The 25681-nt window shown below is 41.2% G+C and overlaps 1 protein-coding gene across 2 annotated transcripts in view; it reads left to right on the forward strand.

Moving 5' to 3' along the window:
* Nucleotides 1-25317, forward strand: part of TMEM117 (transmembrane protein 117) — a 231681-nt gene extending 206364 nt beyond the window's left edge. Inside the window, exons 7-8 of one of the 2 annotated variants that reach the window (XM_054178049.1) lie at nt 14353-14482; nt 23685-25317. In XM_054178049.1, coding sequence (XP_054034024.1) covers nt 14353-14482; nt 23685-24325 — 771 coding nt within the window. In that variant the 3' untranslated portion in view covers nt 24326-25317. The remainder of the gene's footprint in view (nt 1-14352; nt 14483-23684) is intronic. The other variant, XM_054178050.1, reaches the window with a different exon arrangement.
* The last annotated feature ends 364 nt before the right edge of the window (nt 25318-25681 follow it).

A 25681-nucleotide genomic window follows, 5' to 3' on the forward strand; every position in this document is an offset into this window, starting at 1 on the left:
TTTTGGCATGCTGAGTGTTTGTGGAAATACTTGATTATGAACCTTTAGCTAAATTCTTGCAAGTATGAAAAGTGTTGACTTTTCAAAGACACCTTAAACTCTGCCAGTTTGGGGCAGATATTTGCAGGGAAGCAAAAGGCACATCTCTGACACAGAGTTACTCCCTTGCTAAACTGTACATCTCAACTTCAAAGCATGAGGCATTTCTGCAAAGCAGCTTATTTTCTCTCTGGTGTCTCAGAAATGTTTGAATGGTGCTGGTTGAAAATGTCAAACCCCCTAAAACAGAAACAAACAGGGGAAAAAGCCCAACAAACCAAACAGCCTGAGGCAGGCACCTGGCATGGCCTATGTTCAACTCAAGCAGTTAAATTTGGAAAAGTTATATGCAAATAAAATCAGTGTGTGGTACATGGGCACACTTGAACAGTAAAGAGCAGTGTAGTGATTTCTGTCTGTACTATGTGACACTTGCCACAGTGGTAACTGGTTGCCCATGTGGTATGGGTTACATGAATTCCTCTGGTGCCATTTCAATAGCAAAATAAATGCAGAAAGACTCTCTTCTCATAGTGCAGTTTGTTGCATCTCCTTCTTTTGCTCTTATAAAACTATGCCTGAGGACAGAGAATGGCACGGAGAGGTGGTTTTTCCATACAGTTTTCCCACTTTGTTGTTCTGTGGTTGGGATGAATCCAGAAGGGATAACAGCATCTGCCCTGTTCACCTGGTGAATTTCCAATCAACAGAGGTGAGGCCCTTCCCAGCTCCACAAGACTGTGCTCTTGCATCCTGGCTTCATTTTTTAGCCTTCATTCAGTAGCTCCAACTTGACACAACTGATTCATTTGCTGGCAAAATGCCTAGTTCATACCGGAGATGCTTAAGAGCCTCATCAGAGTTGTTAGCCGCTTCCTTGTAATTGTTTCTCAGCCTCATTTTCATATGATTTTTTTTTTAATAACAACAATACTCTAGCTTTTATTTTATACAGCACTTGTAAATATAGGTAACTCTGAATGCTGAGAAGTTGTCATCCCGTTATAGAAGTAGTCAATAAATTCCCACAGTGTGTCCTGATGCAAATATACACAATTACGACGTTTCTTCTATAAAGAATGCCCTAGTGAGGGTTGCTGAAGGCATTACTTGTCAGAACAATATTATTCATCAAATGCAATTACATACTCTACCAGTTACCAGTATTCTTAGTTTCTAAGACACAGATTGCTGTTGGAAGTGCAGAACGGTAGTGAAAGTCTTGAGAGATAAGAGTTAAACAACAGATTCCCTTGGGGATGTGTAACCAACCATGTCTGCAGAGTCACGCAGAACCATACTGGCATATAGGATAGATGGGCCTTCAGGTTCCATAAGAAAATTAAATAGAATTATGAATATATTTTATGGGGCAATTAAAGCTTTGTATAATGTTAAAGCCAGAATGAGGAGGTGAATGCAGTGATCTATATCTGAAAGGTAACATATTGTAGAAATTCTTGTGCAGAAATGCAGAGGTCAGATATGTGATTGGTGATTGGCTTTAGTCCAAGGGAGTCAGTGAAAGCTTTGGATGCTGTTTTCAGGGAAGTAGAATGTTGTCATAGCATCACAGAATCAACCAAGTTGGTAGAGACTTCAGAGATCATCAAGTCCAATCTATTACCTAATATCTAACACCTCATGACAACTAAACTATGGCTTCAAGTCCCATGCCACGTCCAATCCTTTATTGAACACCTCCAGGGGCAGGGACTGCACCACCTCCCTGGGCAGCTCATTCCACTGGCCAGTTACTCTTTCTGTGAAGCACTTTCTCCTCACCTCGAGCCTAAATTTTCTCTGGCACAGCTTGAGACTGTGTCCTCTTGTTGCTGGTTGCTTGTCATTTGTGTCAATTAAGTACTGAGCCTTGAATAACTTTTTTTCTGCCAAAGAAACTGGTTCATGGGGCTTTTCTATTTTTTTCTTAATTAACAGAAGAGTCTTCATGCATCTAGTAAGGATGCATAGAAAACAATTAAGTCTCTGGAATAGGTGTGAGACAGCATATACTGGAATGGTATGTTTCTGAAGAAAGAGAATAGTAGTGCTTGCTTCTTAAATGGTTGCTGCAAAATACACTAGAGTGATAGTACTCTTGTATTTTGATTTGGCATTTAAAGCAAGAAGTTTTGCAGCTGACTGCAAGAAAACTGAGGAGAAGTTGGGAAATGCAGAGAAAATGGGGAAAAAAATAGAAGTCATGAACATTTTAGAAATAAGTTAATTCCTGCCTATTTTCTGAACTTATTTTGAGTTTTTATGAAAGCTTTGGTCATTTTAAGTAGTTGTTAAGGAGTAGTCAATGCTTTGATCAGACTTTATATTCATCAAGATTACCAGAAGATAGGAGAATGTTATGCTTCATTTTGTGTCCTCAGGCATCGTGGATCCCCCGTGCTGTGTTACTGTAGGAGCTTCTAATCTTCTGCAACGCTCACCTGAATGTTCTGGTCAGTGCTTTTTGTAGCCTGGAACAGAAGAGTCTGTCTTTAATGAATATATCTGTGATTTGCAATAAAAAAACCTTGTGAGATGAAGCTCTCAGATCCTTTCAGCATCTGCAAGGTCTAGCAGGGTCTTTGCCAATGTACATTAGCAAACCTTATTTTATTAATAACTCAGCTTCTGAATTTTTGCTTGTAGAAGCCAGTGAAATGGTCTTTAGGCCAGACCAGGCACACACAGACCAATAGCCCAGTAGTCCTTAATTCCTAAATAGTACCTTGCTGTAATAATAACCTGTAGTAAGGTTCTAAATTGCTTTCCTGAATGATACCTTTTCACCTCTCTTTATAGATTCTCAGAAACGGTGGTAATACTTGTTACAATTTGGTTTGCTCATATTTATTTCATACTTGCATGCTTTGCAGCCATAGTTCGTGCATGCAAACTGGATAAACCTCAGGGAAAGAAAAAAAAAATTACTGAGTCTGAAGAAACATGAGAGCAACAGTCTTTCTTTTCTTTTGAAACATGGCAGCAAGCATACTGCCCTCTGGGCTCTAAGTGGATTTACATATTCCACAACAGAAGTTCCCAGCCAATAGTCATCATGTTTCTATACAGAAAGAGTGATTGCCCATTGGAATGGGCTGCCTGGGGAGGTGGTGGAGTCGCCATCATTGGAGGTTTTCAGGAGAAGACTTGATGGGGTGCTTGGTGCCGTGGGTTAGTTGTTTAGGTGGTGTTGGATTGGTTGATGGGTTGGACGCGATGATCTTGAAGGTCTCTTCCAACCTGGTTTATTCTATGTATTCTATGTGGTAGGTAGCACTGCTGCAGACCAGCACATCTCTAAATATATTTTATAGTGCATTTCTCACATACCTAAGCTCCTGCATTTCAGTGTGTGGGTTTTATCTATTCATTATTTTGGTAAATGTAGATTGCCCAGAACCCTCCAATGTATAATTATATGTTTGAATGAGCACGGCAACTTCACTGGCAGACATTTGTTCTGTAGACATGCTAGGAGAATTATAATTTATGCCTTTTTTTATCACTGAATGAAAAAAAAAAAAAGAAGAAGATGATAAAAGTGCTGCTATAAACTGGAAGTTGAAATAAATTATGTAAAATACATAATTCGCATAATGACTGTCCCTTTATAAATGTTCATATTAAGTAACCATATCATTTGGGATAATTCCTCCTTGAGGAATGCTGAGGAAGAACAGCTCATTCATTATCTTGACTTGGTGAATTGCTCTAAAACAGCTCCTCTGATGAGAAAATTGATTTAGCTTTGCTTTTTTTTTTTTTTCTTTTAAACAATCAAAAATATGGCTTGAATTCTATATTTGCCTGTCCAGAAGGCTTCACTAGATGTCTGCATTGCACAGCTTTGACAGGATAAACTGGAACTCCCCCTGCAAACCACACACACTTACCTCTCCTCAACGTGTATATCCTCACTTTAAAACCCCACCTGGTCAATTAATCATGCTGAGAGAGTAATCACTCAGCTGCTGTAATGTAGCCCTCTTGATTCATTGATTCCAGTAATTAAAAGTTTTGGAAGTTTGGAAGCCACACATTTATCTACAGGCTGTATGCTGCATCTGCTTAGTGCACTCGTAGCATCTCTGAGAGCAGGCAGCATGTCATTTTCTAAAACTTTTGTCAGGGAAGTTTCTAAATGAAAGATACAAACTACCACATGTAGATACTAAGGAATTAAGTACAGTAAGTACTTAAGTACTATTGTTAGTTGCAAAGATTCCAGAGATGTAAGGGTATGTGGGTAGATGAAAGAGAGACCAATTACTGAAACAACAGGTAACAGAAGAAAACATCTTCTGTGCTGGGTTAAGCCCAGTCCAGGAGGGGTGAGGCTGAAAGAAACCTGACCCCAGGTGCACAGACACCTAGCTCCCTCCTAGGGGAGGGACCCCCAGGTCAAAGTTTATTCTGCTCCCACTTCTGTCCACAACCCTATTTGGGGGTGGAGGGGGACAGGGACAGTCTCAGTCTCCTGTCTCACTCTTGCTCCTGCCCTTGGCTCTCTGACACCCTGCTGCTGTGAGCTGTTATCCACATGGTTCTGCCTGTTCCACATGGTCCTAGACACCTAAGGGGACTGCATCCAAAGAGAATCCATCTTCCATCCAGAGAATCTGGATCCTATGCCCGCTGCGTCTGGTTTTGTGTATATTTTTAGTCCTCCCTTTTCCTTATACTTCTGTAACATCTATTTTACTTAAATATCTTTTTCTTTTGTTAAACTTACTTTACTTCCGAATTGGTGCAAGACTGTTCTTTCATTGTTTTACCTCTTTCATTGTTTTACCTCTCTCTTCTCCTCCTGCCTAATTTCCTTTCCCTACTGGGGAGAAGGGAGGCAACCTAAATCTGTTCTGTCGGGCTTTTGGGCTCTGGGAACAGCTTAAACCATGTCACCTTCCAAAAAGTAGACCTATGGGTCTTTTACAAGTGACCCAAATAGAAGTCTCTCAGTGTGAGAAACTGTTTTTGCAAGGGGAATTGCTGGGGACCGTGAGGTTCGATCTTTGGGCTGATTGATTGGTGGTAGTAGTCTGTGTTGTGTGGGGTTCAATCCTTGTGTATTGGGAGAGAAAGGGGAGGCACTGACATGTCTGAAGACTGGCCAGGTCAAAAGTGCAGGTTTTGTCCCAGCCCTGATGGAGGAAGGTGGGAAGTACTGGGGAAAGGTATGAATATGTATGTTTGACATCTATAGAAGTTCAACTCGTGTTGTTATGGTGTGCCTCTAGCAAACCTGCTCTGCGCCCAGTGCTGTTTTGCCTTTATTTTATGATAAACTGGTTGTATTTAAAATGTAGCAGTGAGCTCATTTCTCACACTCAGGTGTGAGGTAGCTAGTTGCCTTCCAAAAGTAGCGTTGGCAGTGAGGGGGAAAGGGACTTCTTGCAGATCAGAAGTGGTTGTGGGAGGGCAGAGGGTCTGTTAGTTTGGCTAAACTTCTGCCAAGTGCTGTATATAAGGTTTCTCATCTACCCTGAATTTCCAGACCTTTTGAAGTTGTCCACCTGGCTTATCTGTCTTTAAAAAAAAAGATAAATCAAATTATAATTCGGCCTTTCCTTGTGATCAGCATAATTGCTATATTTAGATTCAGATCTCACTAGGAGAACACTTTAATTCATTGCACACCACCAGCCTCTGATTTTGTCTTTGAGGTTCAAAAAAACACCTTAACAACATTCTCTCTGCTCCCAAGGATTTTGATGGGAACAGTTTTGAAATTCAAACTCGACTGTTGTGTTTGTCAAGACCAGGGTGAGTTTGTGCAATTAGAACTTGCTTCACTGTGTTTTTGACAAGCTCTCCCAGGAGATTTCTAAACACTGAAAACCTTTTAGGATGAAGTTCATGTTTTCTGCATGCGCCTGGCAAAGGCAGATATATTGCTCTTGTATAAAAAGCTGAAATTGTGTTTTTCCTCTCTCACACTGAAGAAGTGAGCTTTGCATTGGGGTCAGAGAGGAAGCTGTGGAGAAGAATTATTTTCCCTAATTTTTATTCACATTGGAGGCTATACTTTTGGGTTTATGATTTTGTTCATTCTTTAAGGCGTGTAATTTATGTACGCGTTACGTAACAGAGAGTGCTGGCAGCGTTTCCCCAAGGGATAAGAAAATGAACGGATTTGGGGGGGTGGGGGAAAGATGGAAAGGGGGAAGCTTAAGTAAATAATTTCTGCAACTATTAAGTGACAAACACTCTCTAATAATAGGATATTCTGTGTCACTGAACTGCAGCGCATGACTAATATAATGCTGTAGACTGGGTGGAAGATACAGTAGACTAATCTGAGTTAGTTTTATATAGTCTCTTAGTATTACTGAAAATGACAAAACTAGCAGCCCTGTACTTACACAGGGAGACTATTGCTTTTCTTATTTTTCTCAAGGTTTCTGTACTCAGAGAGGTTGTGGATTCTCCTTCTCTGGATACATTCAATACCTGCTTGGATATGTTCCTCTGTGACCTGCTCTAGGTGATCCTGCCCTGGCAGGGGGGTTGGACTAGGTGATCTTTGGAGGTCCCTTCCAACCCCTAACACTCTGTGATTCTGCTACAGTCGCAGGCAAGAGACAGGGAAATCTATCAGAAATCAGGCATCTGCCAGTGACTGTAGGCATTGATACAGATCTTTCAGTGAAATGCAAGCATTTATTTTAGGTTGTCTGAAATTTTTAGATTCTCAAGTGCTTCCTTGAGAAGCTGAATACCAAGTTGGGTGTTTCAGTAACAGGGATCACTTTTTTGAGGACATGCAGCTACAGCTTTGTCTAGGCTCAAAATGCAGCAATGTAAATTCAAAGTACAGAGACCCAGGGTTTGTTAGGTACCTGAGTGACCTGAGAATTGTTGCCTTTAAATAAACAGAAATGGATAATAGTCTAGAGGATTCTGTAATGATTTTTTAATGGAAGGGCTCGTTCAAGGCCAAGCACACACATAAAAAGAGTTCATTGCGGCTTTAACTCACAAGGAGGGAGCTATTGCTGTCTTGTTATCATATTCTCAAATAAGGGATAAAAAGACCAAAACTTGGACTGGTGGTGCTAGAGAAAGGCCAGGGACTTGAAAAAGCTAGGGAAAGACTGAGGAGGAGGAGAAGAGCACAAAGATGACAGAGAACAGCATGATCATGGGTATGTCCGTGCCATACATTTCTGTATAGTGCAGGGATGGCCTTTCTAAACCTGTGTCTGATCCTGGTAGCTGTCTATTTCAGCAGCTTGGGGCTCAGCTGAATCACTTGCTCTACTGTTATGGTGGATTTTCCATATTTTTGAATTTTTTAAACCAAGTCTTGGAGATAAAAGATGTAGCTGTGCCTGCAATTAGGGACTTTGTGCACAGAGCCTGATGGGGTTTTGTGATTGTTATTGCCAGTAACAAGCAGGTGACGCCAAAACAGATGAGCAGATCAAATAAAACCTTTTGGACTCGAAAACTGTGAATAGATTAGCACAGATAGTATCAACATGAAGCAGGAGGTCTTTTGAAGAATAATGTGTCATCTTTGACTGTGGGGGCTACATAGCCCCACTGAAACCATAGAAGCATACAGATGGTAATGGATGCGTGGATGCTAAAAACTGCAGCGTCTATCAGACTTTCTTCCTATTTAAATAAGGTATTGGCAAAGAACAGAAGGCCAGAAACTGAACAGAAGATTTGATCTTGCAGGCATGAAAGTCAGTCCTAATCATGGCTGCTGACTTCCCTTGAATGAAATATTTAAACTATGCTTGTACTTTAGCAACTCACAGCTGCAGTGATCGCTGCAAGTTGCAGCGCTCACAATGAAGTCCAATGAGTCAGGCCTTTGTCTTTGAATTCCAACTGTTCATTCCTTACTTCAAACACTTGCAAAAATATATAGCTGTTGCTTCTTAATAAATTTCCTGTTGCTGTCTGCCTATCTGCCATGTTCTGAGAGTTGAAACAAAGCTATCTGAGAGATGCCTGAAAACATGCCATATTCTACCACACAAGTTAAAAGGGATTTAATGAATTAAATAAAAATTGCTATAGGCAGTTTCTGGAACAAGCACACATGCATATTGATATATGCATCTTCTCAGTTCCTTTCCTCTGTTTTTGTTTATTTACTATTCCATAGAGTTTAAAGTATGAATGTGCTCCTAGAATTAAATATAACATATGTCATCACTACTTAAAGCAGCAATACTCAGTGTGTGTTTGCCCTCTTTCGTGATTATAATTGAAACTTGTTTGTATTGGGTTTAGTGCTATTTTGTGTTTACTGTGTACCAAACACCCTATGAGCTACATTTAGACAGGAGAGGTGATAGCATGGCATGTTTGTTTGCCATTAATTATTACTGGTTTTTAATCCCAGTCCCACCCTGTCTGTGGCAATTTTCCCTGGGTGGAAGGGGGCTGGTGGCTGAGGGAAATGGGGCCTCGTGCATGAAATGTGGGATGCAGTCTGCTGAGGGCTAGCTTTGTCCTCCCAGTCTGCATATGATCCTTGCTGAACCCAAATGGCCTTGGTCCTCTGGGATTGGGAAACATGGCCCAAAGCCTGCAGTAAAAAACACCAAGCAGCAAGGAGCAATCCTGCAGCCAGCCAGGGCACTGGATGTTGTCACTGTGTTCTGGGCTGCCTTACCAGCAGCCAGCCAGGAGGCTGGGGTCTAGACAGGGCTTCCCCAGGTAAGACCTTCTCTTTTCTTAGGTGATGACAGAAAAGGGCCAGATCATAGCAGTGTGGCTTTGATGTTCAGCTACCATTGCTGAAAATATCTTTACTTAAAGAGATATGAAATAAGTGCTACCAGCTCCACCATAGGGTCTTAAAACAGTACCTGGAATTGCAGCAGAGAATGTGTGCATTTGTTTGGCATGGGAAACTAGAAGAAAAAGGAAGAAAACCAAAATAACCATGATCTCTTCTTTTGCAGTACCCAGTTTTATGTGTTTAATGAGATAGCTGATGGAAATCAGAGGTTCTCTCTTTGCCACACTGGGATGAACCCTTCAGTGATCTTAAATTCATCCTCTAGCTGCCCTTTCCTCATGACTGCTGTGAAATGAGGCAATAACCTCATGTGATTAGCACATCCCACAAAACTTGCCAGTAAGGTTAGAGACCTCTGTGCAGCTGATTTAAGCCTGCTGGTTCTGGGTTTATTTCTTCTTCATAAAATACATGCAGTATGCTGCAGACCCCCTAGGTTGGTAACCACTGAAGTAGATGAGTATGAGAAATTTGACGTTGATGGATTTAAAAAAGAAACAGTCTCTTCATGCAGTAGGAGAGATAAAAATATGAGATAACAGTACGGTTGCATGGCTTTGTTTTTCAAACTCTGCAAGTAAAGATGCATTCTAAATATGGTATTTCATGCACAGATCCTAATGACAACCCAGATATGGCAGAGCACAGGTACCTCAGCAGTAAGGACTAGAGCTGATCAAGTGAACTTTATGTAATTATGAGCTGAGAAATTACAGTGTATGTCACTCATGTCCTAGAGGTGAGCACACACTGATGTCAGAAACCATGGAGAGAAAATGCCATATATGAAAGCATGACAGAGACCTGAGCTGTATTCCAGAGAGGGAGGTAACTGGGTATATGGGTGTGTACGTTTGTGTTGTTAGTGTACCTGTGCACAAATGAGGTAGATTATTCCTGCTAGGCACCTTGAGTTTCTTGGAAAAATGGGTTTATCACCAAGGTTGGAAGAGACCTCAAAGATCATCGAGTCCAACCTGTCACCACAGACCTCATGACTAGACCATGGCACCAAGTGCCATGTCTAATCCCCTCTTGAACACCTCCAGGGATGGTGACTCCAGCACCTCCCTGGGCAGCACATTCCAATGACAAACAACTCTCTCCATGAATTAATTAATTATGGTTATTAATTATGGATATTGCTGAAAGTAGGTTGTCTTTTACTTGTCAGTAAGGAAAATAATTATAACAGAATCAAAAGATTTTTGGACAACACTTAGGATCTAGATAGCAAAATGGTCACATTGCTGACTTTGAGTCTGACAACCTGATATTGCCATTAGCCCCAAAAGTTAATAATCATCGACTCTTCTCTTGCACAATATTAATACTGCAGTTGTGTGCCACAGGTGGTAATGTCACTACATGGACAGTAAATGTTCTCACTTAACAAAGCTGTGGCCCAAATGAAGCTCCAAAAGCCATTCAGTCACCTAAATTGAATCACAGAGTCACCAAGGTTGGAAGAGACCTCAAAGATCATCAAGTCCAACCAGTGACCAGACCTCATGACTAAACCATGGCACCAAGTGCCACGTCCAATCCCCTCTTGAACACCTCCAGGGACGGTGACTCCACCACCTCCCTGGGCAGCCCATTCCAATGGCTAACGACTCTCTCAGTGAAGAACTTTCTCCTCACCTCAAGCCTCAGCTTCCCCTGGTGCAGCTTGGGACTGTGTCCCCTTGTTCTGGTGCTGGTTGCCTGGGAGAAGAGACCAACCCCCTCCTGGCTACTACCTCCCTTCAGATAGTTGTAGACATTAATAAGGTCTCCCCTGAGCCTTCTTTTCTCCAGGTTAAACAATCCCAGCTCCCTCAACCTCTCCTCATAGGGCTTGTGCTCAAGGCCTCTCACCAGCCTTGCTGCCCTTCTCTGGACATGTTCAAGAGTCTCAATGTCCTTCTTAAACTGAGGGGCCCAGAACTGGACACAGGACTCAAGGTGTAACCTAACCAGTGCGGAGTACAGGGGCAGAATGACCTCCCTGCTCCTGCTGGCCACACTTTTCTTGATGAATGCCAGGATGCCGTTGGCCTTCTTGTCCACTTGGGCACACTGCTGGCTCATGTTCAGGAGCATTATTTTCCTCAGTACTGTTGCTGTAGTGGCTTTTGTGGAAGTCAGCAGGTTTTAACTCATTATTTTAGCTGTTTGGTTTGTTGTTTTTTGGTTGGTGTTTTGTTTTGTTTTTAATATTGTTTTGAAATGCATTTCATTGTGGTTTGTTTTATTTTGTTGTTTTACTTCTTTTCTGTGCTTCCAGTGGGATTTTTCTTAAATAACAGATTTTACAATCACACTGATAAAGGTGTCACATTTGAAACATTATTTATGGGAGAAGAGAAGGCACTTTGTAGATAATGTATTAGTATCATTTAAATTTTAACAGTGTGATACAAGTATCATTATGAGTTGAGGAAAGGATACTTCTGTGCAGACAAAAAGGTGTCAATAACAACAATGTCAAGCTTCATTGATTCTACTGCTTTTCCTGATGTTTCATCCACTCTCCTGATCCTACAGCCCCTGAAATGGTCAGTTTTGGTCTGGTGGAGGTTGGCAGGGACATAATAGCATGCCATTAGCATTTGGGGTCCTTTAAAAGGAGGGTTATCATGTTTATTGTGACAGCTTCTTTTTCCTCATGCTGGGATCAACTGGGGGATGTTTCTGTGTTTGCTGACACACTTTTAGGCCTTGCTGTTTCTGCTAATCTGAAGCTCCATGATACAGCCAGGTTTACTTTACACAGTGCCTCTCATAGAATCATAGAACTCTTAGGGTTGGAAGGGACCTCAGGGATCATCTAGTTCCAACCCCCCTGCCATGGGCAGGGACACCTCACACTAGATCAGGCTGGCCAGAGCCTCATCCAGCCTGGCCTGAAAAACCTCCAGGGATGGGGCTTCTACCACCTCCCTGGGCAACCTGTTCCTGTTTCTCCACCCTCATGCTGAAGAATTTCTTCCTAACATCCAATCTGAATATACACATTTCTATTTCTGTTCCATTCCCCCTAGTTCTGTCATTACCTGACACCCTAAAAAACTCCCTCACCAGCTTGCTTGTAGGCCCCCTTCAGATACTGGAAGGCCACAATAAGGTCTCCTCAGAGCCTTCTCTTCTCCAGACTGAACAACCCTAACTGTCTCAGCCTGTCCTCATAGTAGAGGTGTTCCAGCCCTCTGATCATCCTTGTGGCTCTTCTCTGGACATGCTCCAGCATGTCCAGATCCTTCCTGTAATAGTGGCTCCAGAGCTGGACACAGAACTCTCATATATGTTAGATACTTCTTTGCTCTCCATATTATCCCTTAAAGCAGTTTTGTCCAACCCCAGATCTGTATTTCTTTAGCTGAGCATTGATGAGTTGTTTATAGGTGTGAGGTCTCCAGTACCAGCCTCTACCCATCTCTCTAGCAATGCCAACACTATATTGCAGGGCTGCTGGTTAACAGAGGCAATACTTCATAAAGTATAGAGTATACATGTAGAAACTGTGAAATAATGTACACATGAAAGGTAGCCATATTTTGGGGTGTTAAGTGCATATTTTTCTAGTGGAGTCTCCACTCATCTGTCTGTTATAAAGTGGACAATAGCACGCTGTTGGAGTTGGATGTCTCTGTTTTGCTTTCGTTTTATGAAACATTTTCCAGTCTTGGTAGTTGTTTCCTGAGACAAATAATACATTAAATTAGGCATCTGACAGAGATGGCATTCTAGTTACTCATTATGAGGTAATATTCATACAGAACAGAAAAAATCCTCTTTTATAAACCTCAGATGCAAAGACACAGACTAATATAAAATTCTGTACCATGGAATTTTATCTGTAAATCAGGAGACGACACAGGAGGAGCACTGGGGCAAGGCTGGATTTATAGTCCCATGTTTACTTCTTTCTAATACAGAAATTTCCATTTGTTTATCTTCAGGAATATGTGATGTATTTCTTTCTATTTATTCCTGGGTGAGAGCATGTACAACTGAACATGAGACACCGGTCCAGAGATGTGTATTAGATATTGTGAACTGAGACCATAACACCCATAAAATTTTTATTTTTAGGCATTTTTCAAATGCCTGCTGCCTGCATGGAAATGGTGGCAGATGCAGTGTGGTTGTGCAGCTGGACAGTTATTACCATACTTTGTGACCAGGACTGCAAGTGTTGCATTAGTGATAAGAGAAATAAGGATGCTCTCCTTTTGCCTTATCTTCTACATCTGTAAATTGGCACTTTCTGTATCACTGTGAGCACTGAGAATCAGACACAGAGGGTCAGATTTTTTTCCTCACTTGTGCTCTTGTCAACACATTTAGCTCAGTATCACAGTGAGCTCAAATCAGCTGCTTTTGTTAGTTAGTGTTAGGGCCAGGCTATTCCCTGCTGGTAAAGCCCTTCTATTTCCCTTCCACTGTAGAAAACATTGGAGCAATTAGCAATTTTTGGAAGTTAAATTATATATAGTGATTCATCTTTCAGAGATTTTTCTTAGTTTGGAATAAATTCTATTCACTACCACAGTAGGAAACTTTCCAGCCTTATAGAAACTGAAATACAAAACTGAATGAGTTCTCCTGGGGAGATGGCTGTACTGGAATGGTTTTCATGTAAAGGAAGCACAAGTCACTTACAAAGCTCCTCACATCTCTGTTTACTTTATCTTACTTTTAGTAATTAAGGTGCTTGTTGCCACTAACTTGTGGGATGCATATCCAGGGATGTCTCTGGGAACAGAGCCGGTAGCTTTCTAGCAGCAGATCACCAACAGTCTGCAGCACACAGAATTGTACTGATTCTGGCACTGTTGCTAGGCTTTCAGTTTGGGCTCTAATGAGCCATGCTATTATATCCATTTTCAGGCAACTGATGGTTGATGCAGATAACCAAGCAAAAAATGACTTTAAATATAGCTCCTTCTCAGCTGGGTTACCACATGCTACCAAAATGTGCATAATGATAGGTAAGAGCTTCCACATTTCCAGCTTTACCTTGTCACATTAGATACAGCAGTGGAGAAAACTGATTCAGGCAGATTTTGCTGAAGGGTGTGCCCTCACAGGGAGTGTTTATTTAGATGTATTAAGGCCAAATACCAGTAACAAGTAGAATGCAAATATATGAAACATTTGAAAGGGTCAGGCCTTCTTTGCCAGTTTCTTACCTGTAAACTGTTTGCCAAATTAGTAACAGAAATTATAACTAGTGTTTCAGGATTTCTCTATGTGCTTCATGTGCTTGAGATGCTTTGACTATTTTGTACTATCAGCTGTTGGAGTGGGTTCAATATTGTCATTCTGAAGTGAACTTATTAAACACATAATTACATGGAGCTAAAGTAAAACCCATGCTGTATTATCCAGTCTGAAAGATGGTATTCTATTTCAAGTGATTCAGACTTAAAGTAAGAAAATCCAATAATGGGAGGCTTAAAAATAGAGCCTTTGCCTTTTATTAATTTAAGCCACTTAAAGGGCAGAGATACACAGTGAGAGCTTATATTTAGGGGCTCTTACTTTTATTTTTATAACAGGACTGGGAGTTTCCACATTTTATGGGTGATGTTGAGGTGAATCTTCCAGGCTTGCCATCTGCACACATGCAGTTCAAAGTACCTTATTTCCAGAAGATCTTCAAAGAGGAATATCACATACATATAACAGGTATGTAATCCTACAGATTGTGACAGAGTCACAAACTGAGCCGCTTCTGTGTGATAAATGTATGCTAACGTGCTCTCTAACCACATGCTCTGTGTCTCTGTGTGCCCTAGATTACAGTTTTTACATACTGGCATCTGTATATAAACAGCTCAGGGAAATAAGGAACATGTAGCTTATGAATCAGAGAGACCTGCTGTTTTGCATGGATTCCAGCAATGTCTTATGACACTAAGTAATACCTAATGTAGCTTCAGAGATCTTTTATCTAGAATTATTCTCCAGGGGAATTAGTGGCTTATTTCATTTTCAGATCTCTTATGCTTTCAGATGCCTTTGCTGTGATTTATGCTAATACCTTTTCATAACTTTGGTCATTCTCATCTGGCAAAAGCCACTCATAACCACACTTCCATCAATCATCTCACCAGAAGTAGACAGTTAAATAACTTTAAATAAAACAGAATTGCAGTTATTTAAATGGATGATATATGCAGATAAAAAGTACCTGATCCTGGCATACTGTGAGATAGTATTGTAATAACAGTATGAAATGAAAAAGAGAAGGAGGTTAAATAGGATAAGTATTTCGCTTTTACCTTCAAGCTATGCAGAAGTAGCATAGCTCCTCTCTCTACAGTGGGAAGTATTGGATAATACATAGCAAAAGGATGCAGGTGTCAGTGGACCCAGGTCTTTATCTGCTAATATAAACAGTCACAATGCATGATACAATACAGGAGTAAGAGATGAGGGCAGCCAATATGAAACTCCTGCAGAGCAGTGACAAAAGGAGCATTCAGAGCTGATACAGAGATAAGGCCAGGAGCTTGCAGGTGAGTCGAAAGCTCAGCAGGCAGCAAAAGCCAAGGGTAAGAACAATGAACCCAGGACTCAATCAAGATGGGCTGAAGGAGGCCTCAGAAAAGGCATTTTCAGCAGAAGGGGCAGAAATCTGAGTGATCAGATTAAAATCCAGAAAAGAGGAGAACATGAGTGCAGAAGTTAGTGCTGGCTGTTGAATGATGGAAGGCAAAAGAGTCAGTGAGAATTGCAGAGGGATGTAACTGGATGTAGGTACTCTGCTGAGACAGAGCGGACAGACAGCAGGAAGAAAGAAATGGTCTCGCTCAGAGAGGGCACACCTGAGTGAGACCAATTTGAGCTACTAGTAGTTTATGGAACAGGATGAAGTAAATAATTGCATGGGCCAGGACTAGAAGATGTAGGGAAAGAGAAGATGATCTCTCCCAAATCAGAATAAAAAAAAGAGAAAGGAAACAGGAGGAAAACAAAACCCACAACAAAATAGTGGAAGCATGAAGTATTTTATATGAACAATAGATGTAGTATTCAGGGATAGTGGAAAATATTTTTTTCTACTTAAGACTAGAGCATGAATTCAGGGGGACTTAGCCCCACAAGGCTGCCTGACACTCTGCAGTTATTCTGTTGTATAAGGAGATGTAGTGGAATGAGTACACAGAGGAGCCTGAACAGTAACAGATATGGTAGGGTGGGCTGTGCCATCAGATACAGAAACTTAGGATAGGATCAATGTAGATGAAAACCAGTGGATAGTAGAAGAGGGGCTGAAGAACAAGGAACAGTTTTGCATTGTAGAAGAGAATCAGGTGTTGATGATAAACAGGCAACAGCAAAGAACATAAACTAGAGATCAGAAATACAACTGCTTAGCAGTGCTGCTGTTTGAAAACAGACAAACTGAGAGAAACCATATTTACACATTGTAGAGTCTTCTGCAGGGAGGAATGAAGACTTCTCTGATTTTCTGGCAATAAGGTGTTCCTTTAATGAGGATGAGCTAATGAATAGTAGCTGAGGAATATTTTTCCCTGCTCAGCATTAACAAGATCCATTTATAGATTCACTAGACAAATCAATCCATTTGACTGCACATCACGTACTCTGTCTACTGAGTGCCTGTTTTATCTCAGTGCTACACCACCCGTTAGGAGATCTAATAAACAGCCATAACACATGGCACAGGAACCTCCCTTTGGGTAAGTTTTGCTTGAACCATCTGTTCTTGCCATAAGTTCTTGTCTTAGGTTAGGGTATCATCTTGGATAATTTTCAAGCTCTAGTTACTGTGTGGCTGCGTAGATACTTGTAATTTTCTACTCAAATCAAGCAGATAATAAAAAGAAAGGAAGAACTGGTTCAGTATATATGTAACAAAATGAATGCAATCTATAATGAGGGTGGAGAGTGATGCACATGGATGCAACTGCAGCAGATGACATGGGAGCAGGACACCGATAATGGCAGGAATCTTGCTATATTGAAGCCATTTAATACGCCAAGTCCAGAATGTTAAATTTATCCATAGGACTTCTTATTAGTAACAAGCAGGAAAGGAAGACCAAAGCCTGAATATCATTTATTTTAGTACTTGCTATAGGCATAAAGTCAGGCTGTAAATCTGTGACTTGTGCCCTGATGTGTAGAAACTGGAAACCGTTTTCTCCCAAATAGCAAGGAGAAATAAGGCATGGCTGAATTAGTAACATTTACATCTTTTTCTGGGCAAATTTTATTATTCATAAATTCTTTTACAGTCTGTTTTGGTCACTGTGCATTGATGTAAATACGAGTAGCCCTAGGACTTCTCTGAGCAGTCCTGACAGCTCTAATGAGCAACAGTCCCACAAAGCAGCTTTAAGTGAATAATGACTTTTAACCACCTTACTGTTGGTGTGTGTTTAATGGCTTCATGCAAGTTCTGTACACATGAAGGATTTCACAGAAACACAGAAAAATTCAGGTTGGAAAAGACCCTCAGAATCACCAAGTCCAACCGATAACCCTACTCTGCAAGGTTTACCTCTAAACCATATCCCCAAGCACCACATTCAAATGACCTTTAAACACATGTAGGGTTGGTGAGTCAACCACCTCCTTGGGCCGCCCATTCCAATGCCTGACCACTCTTTCCTAATGTCCAGTCTAAACCTACCAGTCACAGCTTGAGACTGTTCCCTCTTGTTGTATCACTAATTACTTCACAGTATCACAGTATCACCAAGGTTGGAAGAGACCTCAAAGATCAAGTCCAACCTGTCACCACAGACCTCATGACTAGACCATGGCACCAAGTGCCACGTCCAATCCCCTCTTGAACACCTCCAGGGATGGTGACTCCACCACCTCCCTGGGCAGCCCATTCCAATGATGAATGACTCTCTCTGGGAAGAACTTTCTCCTCACCTCCAGCCTAAACCTCCCTCGGTGCAGCTTGAGACTGTGTCCCCTTGTTCTGGTGCTGGTTGCCTGGGAGAAGAGACCAGCCCCTTCCTGGCTACAACCACCTTTCAGGTAGTTGTAGAGAGCAATGAGTTCACCCCTGAGCCTCCTCTTCTCTAGGCTAAACAATCCCAGCTCCCTCAGCCTCTCACAGTGAGAGAGAGTGTGAGAAGAGACCAGCACCAGCCTCTCCACAATGTCCTTTCAGGTAGTTGTTGACAGCAACAAAATCTCCCTTCAGCCTCTTCTTTCTCAAACTAAGAAGCCCCAGCTCTTTCAGTTATTCTTCATAGGATTTATTCTCCAGGCCCTTCCCCAGCTTCATTGGCCCTCATCTGCACCTGCTTCAGTTGCATGCCCTGTGTTGCCAGCTCTCCTGATTTTGTCACAAGTTCTAACATATTTTTTTTTACTGTCTTAAAGTCTTAGCTCCTAAGTTCAGCAACTACTTGAGAACTGCAACTTTCATGACATAAGGGTCATGACTGCAGAGAAAAAAAATGAAACGTTGCTTCAGCGTAGCTCTGTGTCTAAAAAGGCAGACAAACAAAACAGTACTAAATGTATATTTTAACCCATCTTGCTACTGTAAAGTAATCACATGCTTTCTTAGGCCTAACTTATGATTTCTGAATTTTGTAAATTGGCAGTAATGTTGCGTTAACATCTGCAGCCCGTAGCTGATATGCTTCATTGTAATTTTAAATTTACTATCAAAAGCGTATCTTATTTTTGCTGGTAACTGAAATACCTCCTTCTCCTGAAATTTCTTTGCATCTAGGAACTCCTAGCAAGCATCTACTCAGTATTAAATGTTTTTATCCTGTTTTGATGGCTGCTTTTATCTGCGAACATCAAAAATAACTTGTATTCCTTCATCTGCTTAACTCCTCTGGATTTCCCTTGACAGACGGTTTGTTGCTAAGAGTGTGGTTTCCTTCTCAGGCTGCTGTTTATGAAAATACATAGTCTGTCCTAGGTTCTGTAATACCCAGGGAAATTTGTAAAGAGTAAATTTTGTTACTTCAGATACTTTCATGGTTAAAAGGCACTCAGGGGCCTGGCTGGCAGACTTTAACAGCAGTACCGCAGAGCATCTGTTGTCAGGGTATGCGGGTAAGTTTACAGGAAATGTTAAGGTTTGTGTGTCAAAACAGATGGGAGATTTTTCTGGCAGTTTATAAAGGTGCTTCTGAGTGCTGATCTAGCCAGAGTGCCCTTCCACTCAAAGGAGAAAATCTCCCCTTCATGGCTGGTGAGTGTCTGGCGTGGCTTCCTTGTGGCATTAAACCAAAAGAGTGTTGAGATTCAGGCCAAACGTTGCCTTCACAGGGAAGCCTGGGGGAGCCTGTGGGCAAAAATAGGAAGGTTAGAGGTAAAAACAAAGCTGTGCGTGCACAAAGATGGGAAGAATCCTCAGAGGGTTTGTGGTATAGTTCAGCTGTGAGTGGTCTGTGTGCATATATCTAGCTAATAACATTAACCTGACGTAAGATATGAAGCACACTGCAAAGCTACCTGAATGTCTTGCAGAGGTGTTTGAATGTTTTAGACACAAATTGCAATTGAGATAGGAGTCTAGAGGCAATGTTTCCTACTGTAGCTTCTGGCTGCGTTTGCACAGCATGAGGCCACTTGTGTCTAGCCTTAATAAGTGGAAATTTCACATTTCCTCTTGACCTCAGGAGGGATGCTAAGGACTGAAGTTTACACGAGATCTCTTTTTTGAGGACATGACTGTTCTGTTACAGAGTGCACATACAAAAATAAAAGTACCAGCAGCTGACTTGGAATATTTGGATCTCCAGGGTCTGCCTCCTTTGCCCAGTAAATAGGTTGCAAGTGTGATTGTGAACTGGTTGCTGAACCTCTAATAGACCTTATCAGCCTCCTTAAAAAATGACCACTGTCAGTGTCTTGTTCAGCTGGTGAAAATACATGGATTTCTGGAAGAAATCCTTTCTGCAAGTAACCAAGACAGCACTAGCTTCCAGTTATTTTGTGTCTAAGTAGAACAATGCAGCCCTTGGCTACAGGGAATACTGAGTAGGAGTGGAAAGGTGCTATTATGTTCATATATGGTTATAGTGAGACTGTTACTCATGTATGGTATTTGGTTCTGGTGACAAGAGTTTTCAAAAGAAAAGGAAAAATCATAGAGCTCATCATGCATGACAGTGATGCAGAGGATTGAAAAATTGTCTAGAAATGATAAATTTAAGGAGTTTTGAGAGATGAACTACAAAAAAGATAGGTCTCAGGCAACTAGCTATTACTTTGACATACAAGTTGCAATTCATCTTAGTTAACTGGAGTGTCTTAGTCTAAGAAGTTTGTCTGACTCTCTTTCCTAGTTCACACTGACCCAATGATGCCAACAGCACAGCTTAAGGCTGTGCTGCTGCATGCCTAAGTCTTGTCAAGGAGCTGAGTGAGGGAGTTTCAAGTCATGCTTTTTATGAAACAGTTATAATTGAAATGCATCTCTGTCTTAGATCTTTTTTCTTTGACTGTCATATCTGAATCATAAACTCCAGAAAACCATAACATATGCTTTTCCCTACATATCTTTGCTCTTGCTGTGTCTAGCTGAAGTTTTCTCTCAACTGGCCATAGATAAATACATAATGGTTCTAATATCAGTTTGACTGTAATTTGTGTTTAACCTGTTTTCCTAAGGAAATGAGAATTATGTGATCATGTTCTCAGAGTGGGCTGGTTTCACTCTCACTCTCTCAAACACTTGTCATGAAGTAACTTTTGAGCCTGTGAGTTTCAAAAACATTTTTTCAGAGGGTGAGAATCTGAGAAATAAAGAGATTATCATTGTGTTTTAACATGGTGGTTAGGTAAAGGAGACTCAGCTGAGTTAGTGTCCAGCTGAGGAAAAAGAAGAGAGAAATCAGCCAATTGATCAGTGAATATGTGTGCCCCAGTCAGCCCATCATTCTACCACTATATATTCTGTAAGAAATATTCTGTAAGATATTTTCTGTCTCTTTCTGAAAGGTTGTGCATGATGAGGAAGCTCAGGTTATTCTGATGATGGAAATACAGGAAATATAGGGCAAAACTCCACAGGAAACAGCATCAATTTATATTGTATCATTTGTTATTGTATTTCTTAATTCAGCATCGTTTTCAGTGTCCTGGTGCTGAATTAAGAAACTTAAATGGTATAAAATGTGGTGGTAATCTTCTAAATCTGTAGTTTTCCTTAACAGATCAATTATAATATAGATGATAATGCAGAAAAAATATAGATAACCTATTCAGGAATTGTGTGAACAGGACTGGCTGCAAGATCTATTCAGGGCAGTTTGATTTCTGTACAGTGCCAAAACTACAAGAAAAGAAATATTCTTGTTCATTTTCAATTTAAGTATGACCTAGACTGAAGAGGTCTATTAAACACAGCTGCTGAAATACAAGGAGTTGCCCTGCTTACCCTCCTGGGGCATTCTGGTCATACAATTTGGGCACACAGATATGCAGGAACTGGAATCTGCAGCCCAGAAAGCCAACCATATCCTGGGTTGCATCAAGAGAAGTGTGGCCAGCAGGTCGAGAGAGGTGATTCTCCCTCTCTACACTGCTCTCATGAGACCCCACCTGAAGTTGTGTGTCTAGTTCTGGAGCCCCTATTACAAGAAAGATCTGGACGTGCTGGAATGTGTCCAGAGTAGGGCCATGAGGGTGATCAGAGGACTGGAGCATCTCTCCTATGGAGACAGGCTGGGAGAATTGGGGTTGGTCAGTTTGGAGAAGAGACGGCTCCAAGGAGACCTTATTGTGGCCTTCCAGTATCTGAAGGCAGGCTACAAGAAAGCTGGTGAGGGACTTTTTTGGGTGTCAGGTGGTGACAGGACTAGGGGGAATGGATCCAAGCTAGAGGAGGGGAGATTCAGATTAGACATTAGGAAGAAGCTCTTCACCGTGAGGGTGGTGAGACACTGGAACAGGTTGCCCAGGGAGGTGGTGGAAGCTCCATCTCTGGAAGATTTTAAGGCCAGGCTGGATGAGGATCTGAGCAACCTGCTCTAGAGGAAAGTGTCCCTGCCGTGGCAGGGGGTTTGGAACTAGATGATCCTTGAGGTCCCTTCCAACCCTGACAATTCTGTGATTCTGTGAATCTATGTACTCTGATGATACATTCCCTTTCTTTTGCACTTGAAACATACTTATATATGATGCCCACATAGATCATACATCACCAGCAGGAACATAGCTTCATGGAATTCTTTCACATAAGTCTGACAGGTAGATTTGCTGGGTTCTTGGGTGGTGCCAGTCATCCCTGTAGAGGTAAGATCTTATCATATGTCCAGCTAGAATATATGAGATACTTTGACTATGAAAATAATGTTATTTCTTTATGAGTATTCATTTAACCAGGTACACCTGGAGTTCATTTGTGCCAGCACCTACTTAAAGCAGGCCCAACTTTGCAATTGCATAAAGTTATCCTTAATGTCTTTTAGATGCCTGAAGGAATCATGCAAAAGAGCAATTTTAAATAATAAAAGGAGAAAGATTTCCTCCTCCAGTATTGCAGGAGCTTAATGTTAGACTATGAGTCACTCCTTGGAGGAGTTTCTTACTACAGAGACTATAGGAAAAATCAAGCTGACTAGCCTCCCAAGGCGATAATCAGCCCTTGCTCTTTCTCAAGGATGTAATATCTCTAAATCACAGTTTATCCAATTACCTCCCCCGAATATGTCTGCACACCATGGTCAGTATATCAAACATTAAGTGTGTATGTACTCGTTAAATTCACATAAATACCAACCCCAAAAACTTCAGTCACTTTATCATTCCTGGCTTATAAATAGTTTTATCACATACGGCTTTTTCATGGAAAGTTTACAAGTGAATATTTTTTAAGATCTGGAATGAATGCTTTTTTAGGTTTATTGATCTAAACTGCATCACTTAATGGTCTAATCAACAGGTCACCTGCAAACTGCCATGTGAATTCAATTGATATACTGCTGCACTTCTGTTACAAAATCATGTTGTTATGTGCCCAGACCTAACTGTAAAATAGTAGGGGATATTCAACATAGAATCAGTCTGGGTTGGAAGGGACCACAAGGATCATCTAGTTCTAACCCCCTGCCACAGGCAGGGACACCTCACACTAGATCAGGCTGGCCAGAGCCTCATACAGCTTGGTCTTAAACGCCTCCAGGGATGGGGCCTCAACCACCTCCCTGGACAACCCATTCCAGGGTTTCACCACTCTTCCTCCTGATGTCCAGTCTGAATCTCCCCACCTCCAGCTTCATTCCATTCCCCCTAGTCCTATCACTACCTGATATCCTGAGAAGTCCCTCCCCAGCCTTCTTGTAGGCCCCCTTCAGATACTGGAAGGCCACAATAAGGTCACCTCGGAGCCTTCTCTTCTCCAGACTGAACAGCCCCAACTCCTTCAGTCTGTCCTCATAGGAGAGGTGCTCCAGCCCTCTGATCATCCTCGTGGCCCTTCTCTGGACACGCTCCAGCACATCCCTATCCTTCTTGTCATAGGGGTCCAGAACTGGATGCAGTACTCCAGGTGGGGTCTCACCAGAGCTGAGTAGAGGGGAAAAATCACCTCCCTTGGCCTGCTGACCACACTTCTCTTGATGCAGCCCAGGATGTGATTGACTTTCTGGGCTGCAAGTGGAGCTTGACTGTGGTGGAAATTTTACTACAACTTTGTTTTACTCCAAACAACAATCATGTTGTTATGTGCCCAGACCTAACTGTAAAATCACAGGGGGATATTCAACACAAATCTGACTATGGTGGAAATTTTACTACAACTTTGTTTTACAGATAAATAATGGTGTTAATCTTTTTCCCCCATGCTGGGTGGCTTTTCCATATGACTGCATTTGTACTGCTTCTCAAATGGATATATCCAATGACAGAATTTTCTCTTTCCAAACAGGCAAATGGTTTAACTATGGAATTATCTTCCTCGTTTTAATCTTGGATCTGAATATGTGGAAGAACCAAATATTTTACAAACCACATGAATACGGTCAATACATTGGTCCTGGACAGAAGATCTACACAGTGAAGGACTCAGAAAGCTTGAAAGATCTTAATAGAACTAAGTTATCTTGGGAGTGGAGATCCAATAACACTAACCCACTAACCAACCGGAGCTATGCTGAAGGAGACATGTTCTTGCACAGCAGATTCACAGGCTCTAGCCTTGATGTCAAATGCCTGGCTTTTATCCCAAGCTTGCTGGCTTTTGCTTTGTTCGGTTTCTTCATCTGGTTCTTTGGGCGCTTTCAGAAAACTGACCAAGGCATGGAGAATTTAGACAAATCATACACAAGGATGAAACGAAAGTCACCGTCTGATATGGGAATGACACGAGAGAATACGCAGGTGTTGGTAGAGGAGCCACTAAGTTTTCAAGAACCCCACCTCGTATCTATAAAATCAGACTTAAGTGAAATAGTTTTTAATTCTTCTCTTCTAACTTCAGAAAACTTGAACGCACAACTGAATGAACAGGATAGCCCTTTACAGCCCGGACCAGAGTCCTCTGTCCCTAAGAGTAATCCTGTGACGTAGAGGCAAACACCCGGGAAACTCAGTTTAAATCATCAGTTACTATAAGGTTTCAGTTTGACCTTTTGTAAGCTAAGATTTACCTAGTGTTTAGAATAAGAAACTCAACCTATACCAAAAGGTGCTCCGCATGCTTTTTCTAGGAATTTTGGGGTTTTATTTGTATTATAGTATGTGCCTACTGTATATCTAACATTCCTTTCTAGATTGCTTCCCAAAATTGCACAAGCTATTTATTAATGCATTATCTGTATAATAGTGTATTAGATGATTACCTGCAGGTATAAAATTCTACCGTGGTGGTGCCTTGAGACATTAAACTGTTTTTTAACTCAACACCAGATGTATAGCACAGTTCTTCTATTCTATTTTGCAAAGCTTTTTTGTATATGGTTATTTCAAGTATCGTTTGATGTCTTGACAGAGGAGATAAAGATAGGTATTCCTCAAGAAGAGTTGCCGTTAGGATATCACAACTTGACTTTGTTATTTATTCATCTGTGAAGCCAGTGACTTTGATGACCGGACTGCGGAGAAGCATGTTGATTACCTTTTAATTTTTGCTGGCTAGCTGCCAAACACAAATAGAGATTCGTTTTGCAGTCAACAGCAGAGTGATAATACGGCATGGGTCACTACTTGAGAAAATATGACTTTCTCCATCAGTAACAGCAATTAGGCGATAATGCCTAATTATATTTTTCATAATTAAAGATAAACTGCTCCTTGATGAAAAGTTTTGCTCTTCACCTCTTAGAAACAGAGGTGAAAGTCCATGGTTGAAGTATTCCTTTGCGTCCGTCACACCAATCCCATCCAGCTTCAAAGAGCCAATGGAGCGATCACATCAAAGGACACAACACTCATTAAATCCAGGATTTGTGCAGTTCGGTGCAGACATGGTCTGGGCATACATGAAACAGAACACACTACACACAGATAGCCTAACTTCTCCAACTACTGAAGAACTGTTTAGCGATTGTAATAAAAATAGATTAAGAGTTGATGTTTAGTGTACTCCTTTTTTCTTTCCTTCATTAATTATCCATGAACAAGTGTAACCTGGAAGCAGAAACACAGAGAAACTGGGGTTTGCTTGTTTTTTTTTTGAAGGGGACTTTGTAATGCGAATTCCTCTGCTGTATGATCAAACTATAGGCACTGGAGAAACCGCATATCTAAAACATCAGAAGGACTCTGATTTGCCTCTAATTTAGTTCTATAAATTGTTGTTACAAGTTACTAAATAATAAGTAGTTTTTAAGTCTGAATTATTTTTCTGTCATTTACTGGCGTTGCCGTATTTTGTTCTCTGTGGCTTTTTAATCTCCCTTGTTTTGATCTATCTGCTTTTAAGTT

The sequence above is a fragment of the Dryobates pubescens genome, chromosome Z (assembly GCF_014839835.1).
Source record: "Dryobates pubescens isolate bDryPub1 chromosome Z, bDryPub1.pri, whole genome shotgun sequence".
Classification (NCBI taxonomy): domain Eukaryota; kingdom Metazoa; phylum Chordata; class Aves; order Piciformes; family Picidae; genus Dryobates; species Dryobates pubescens.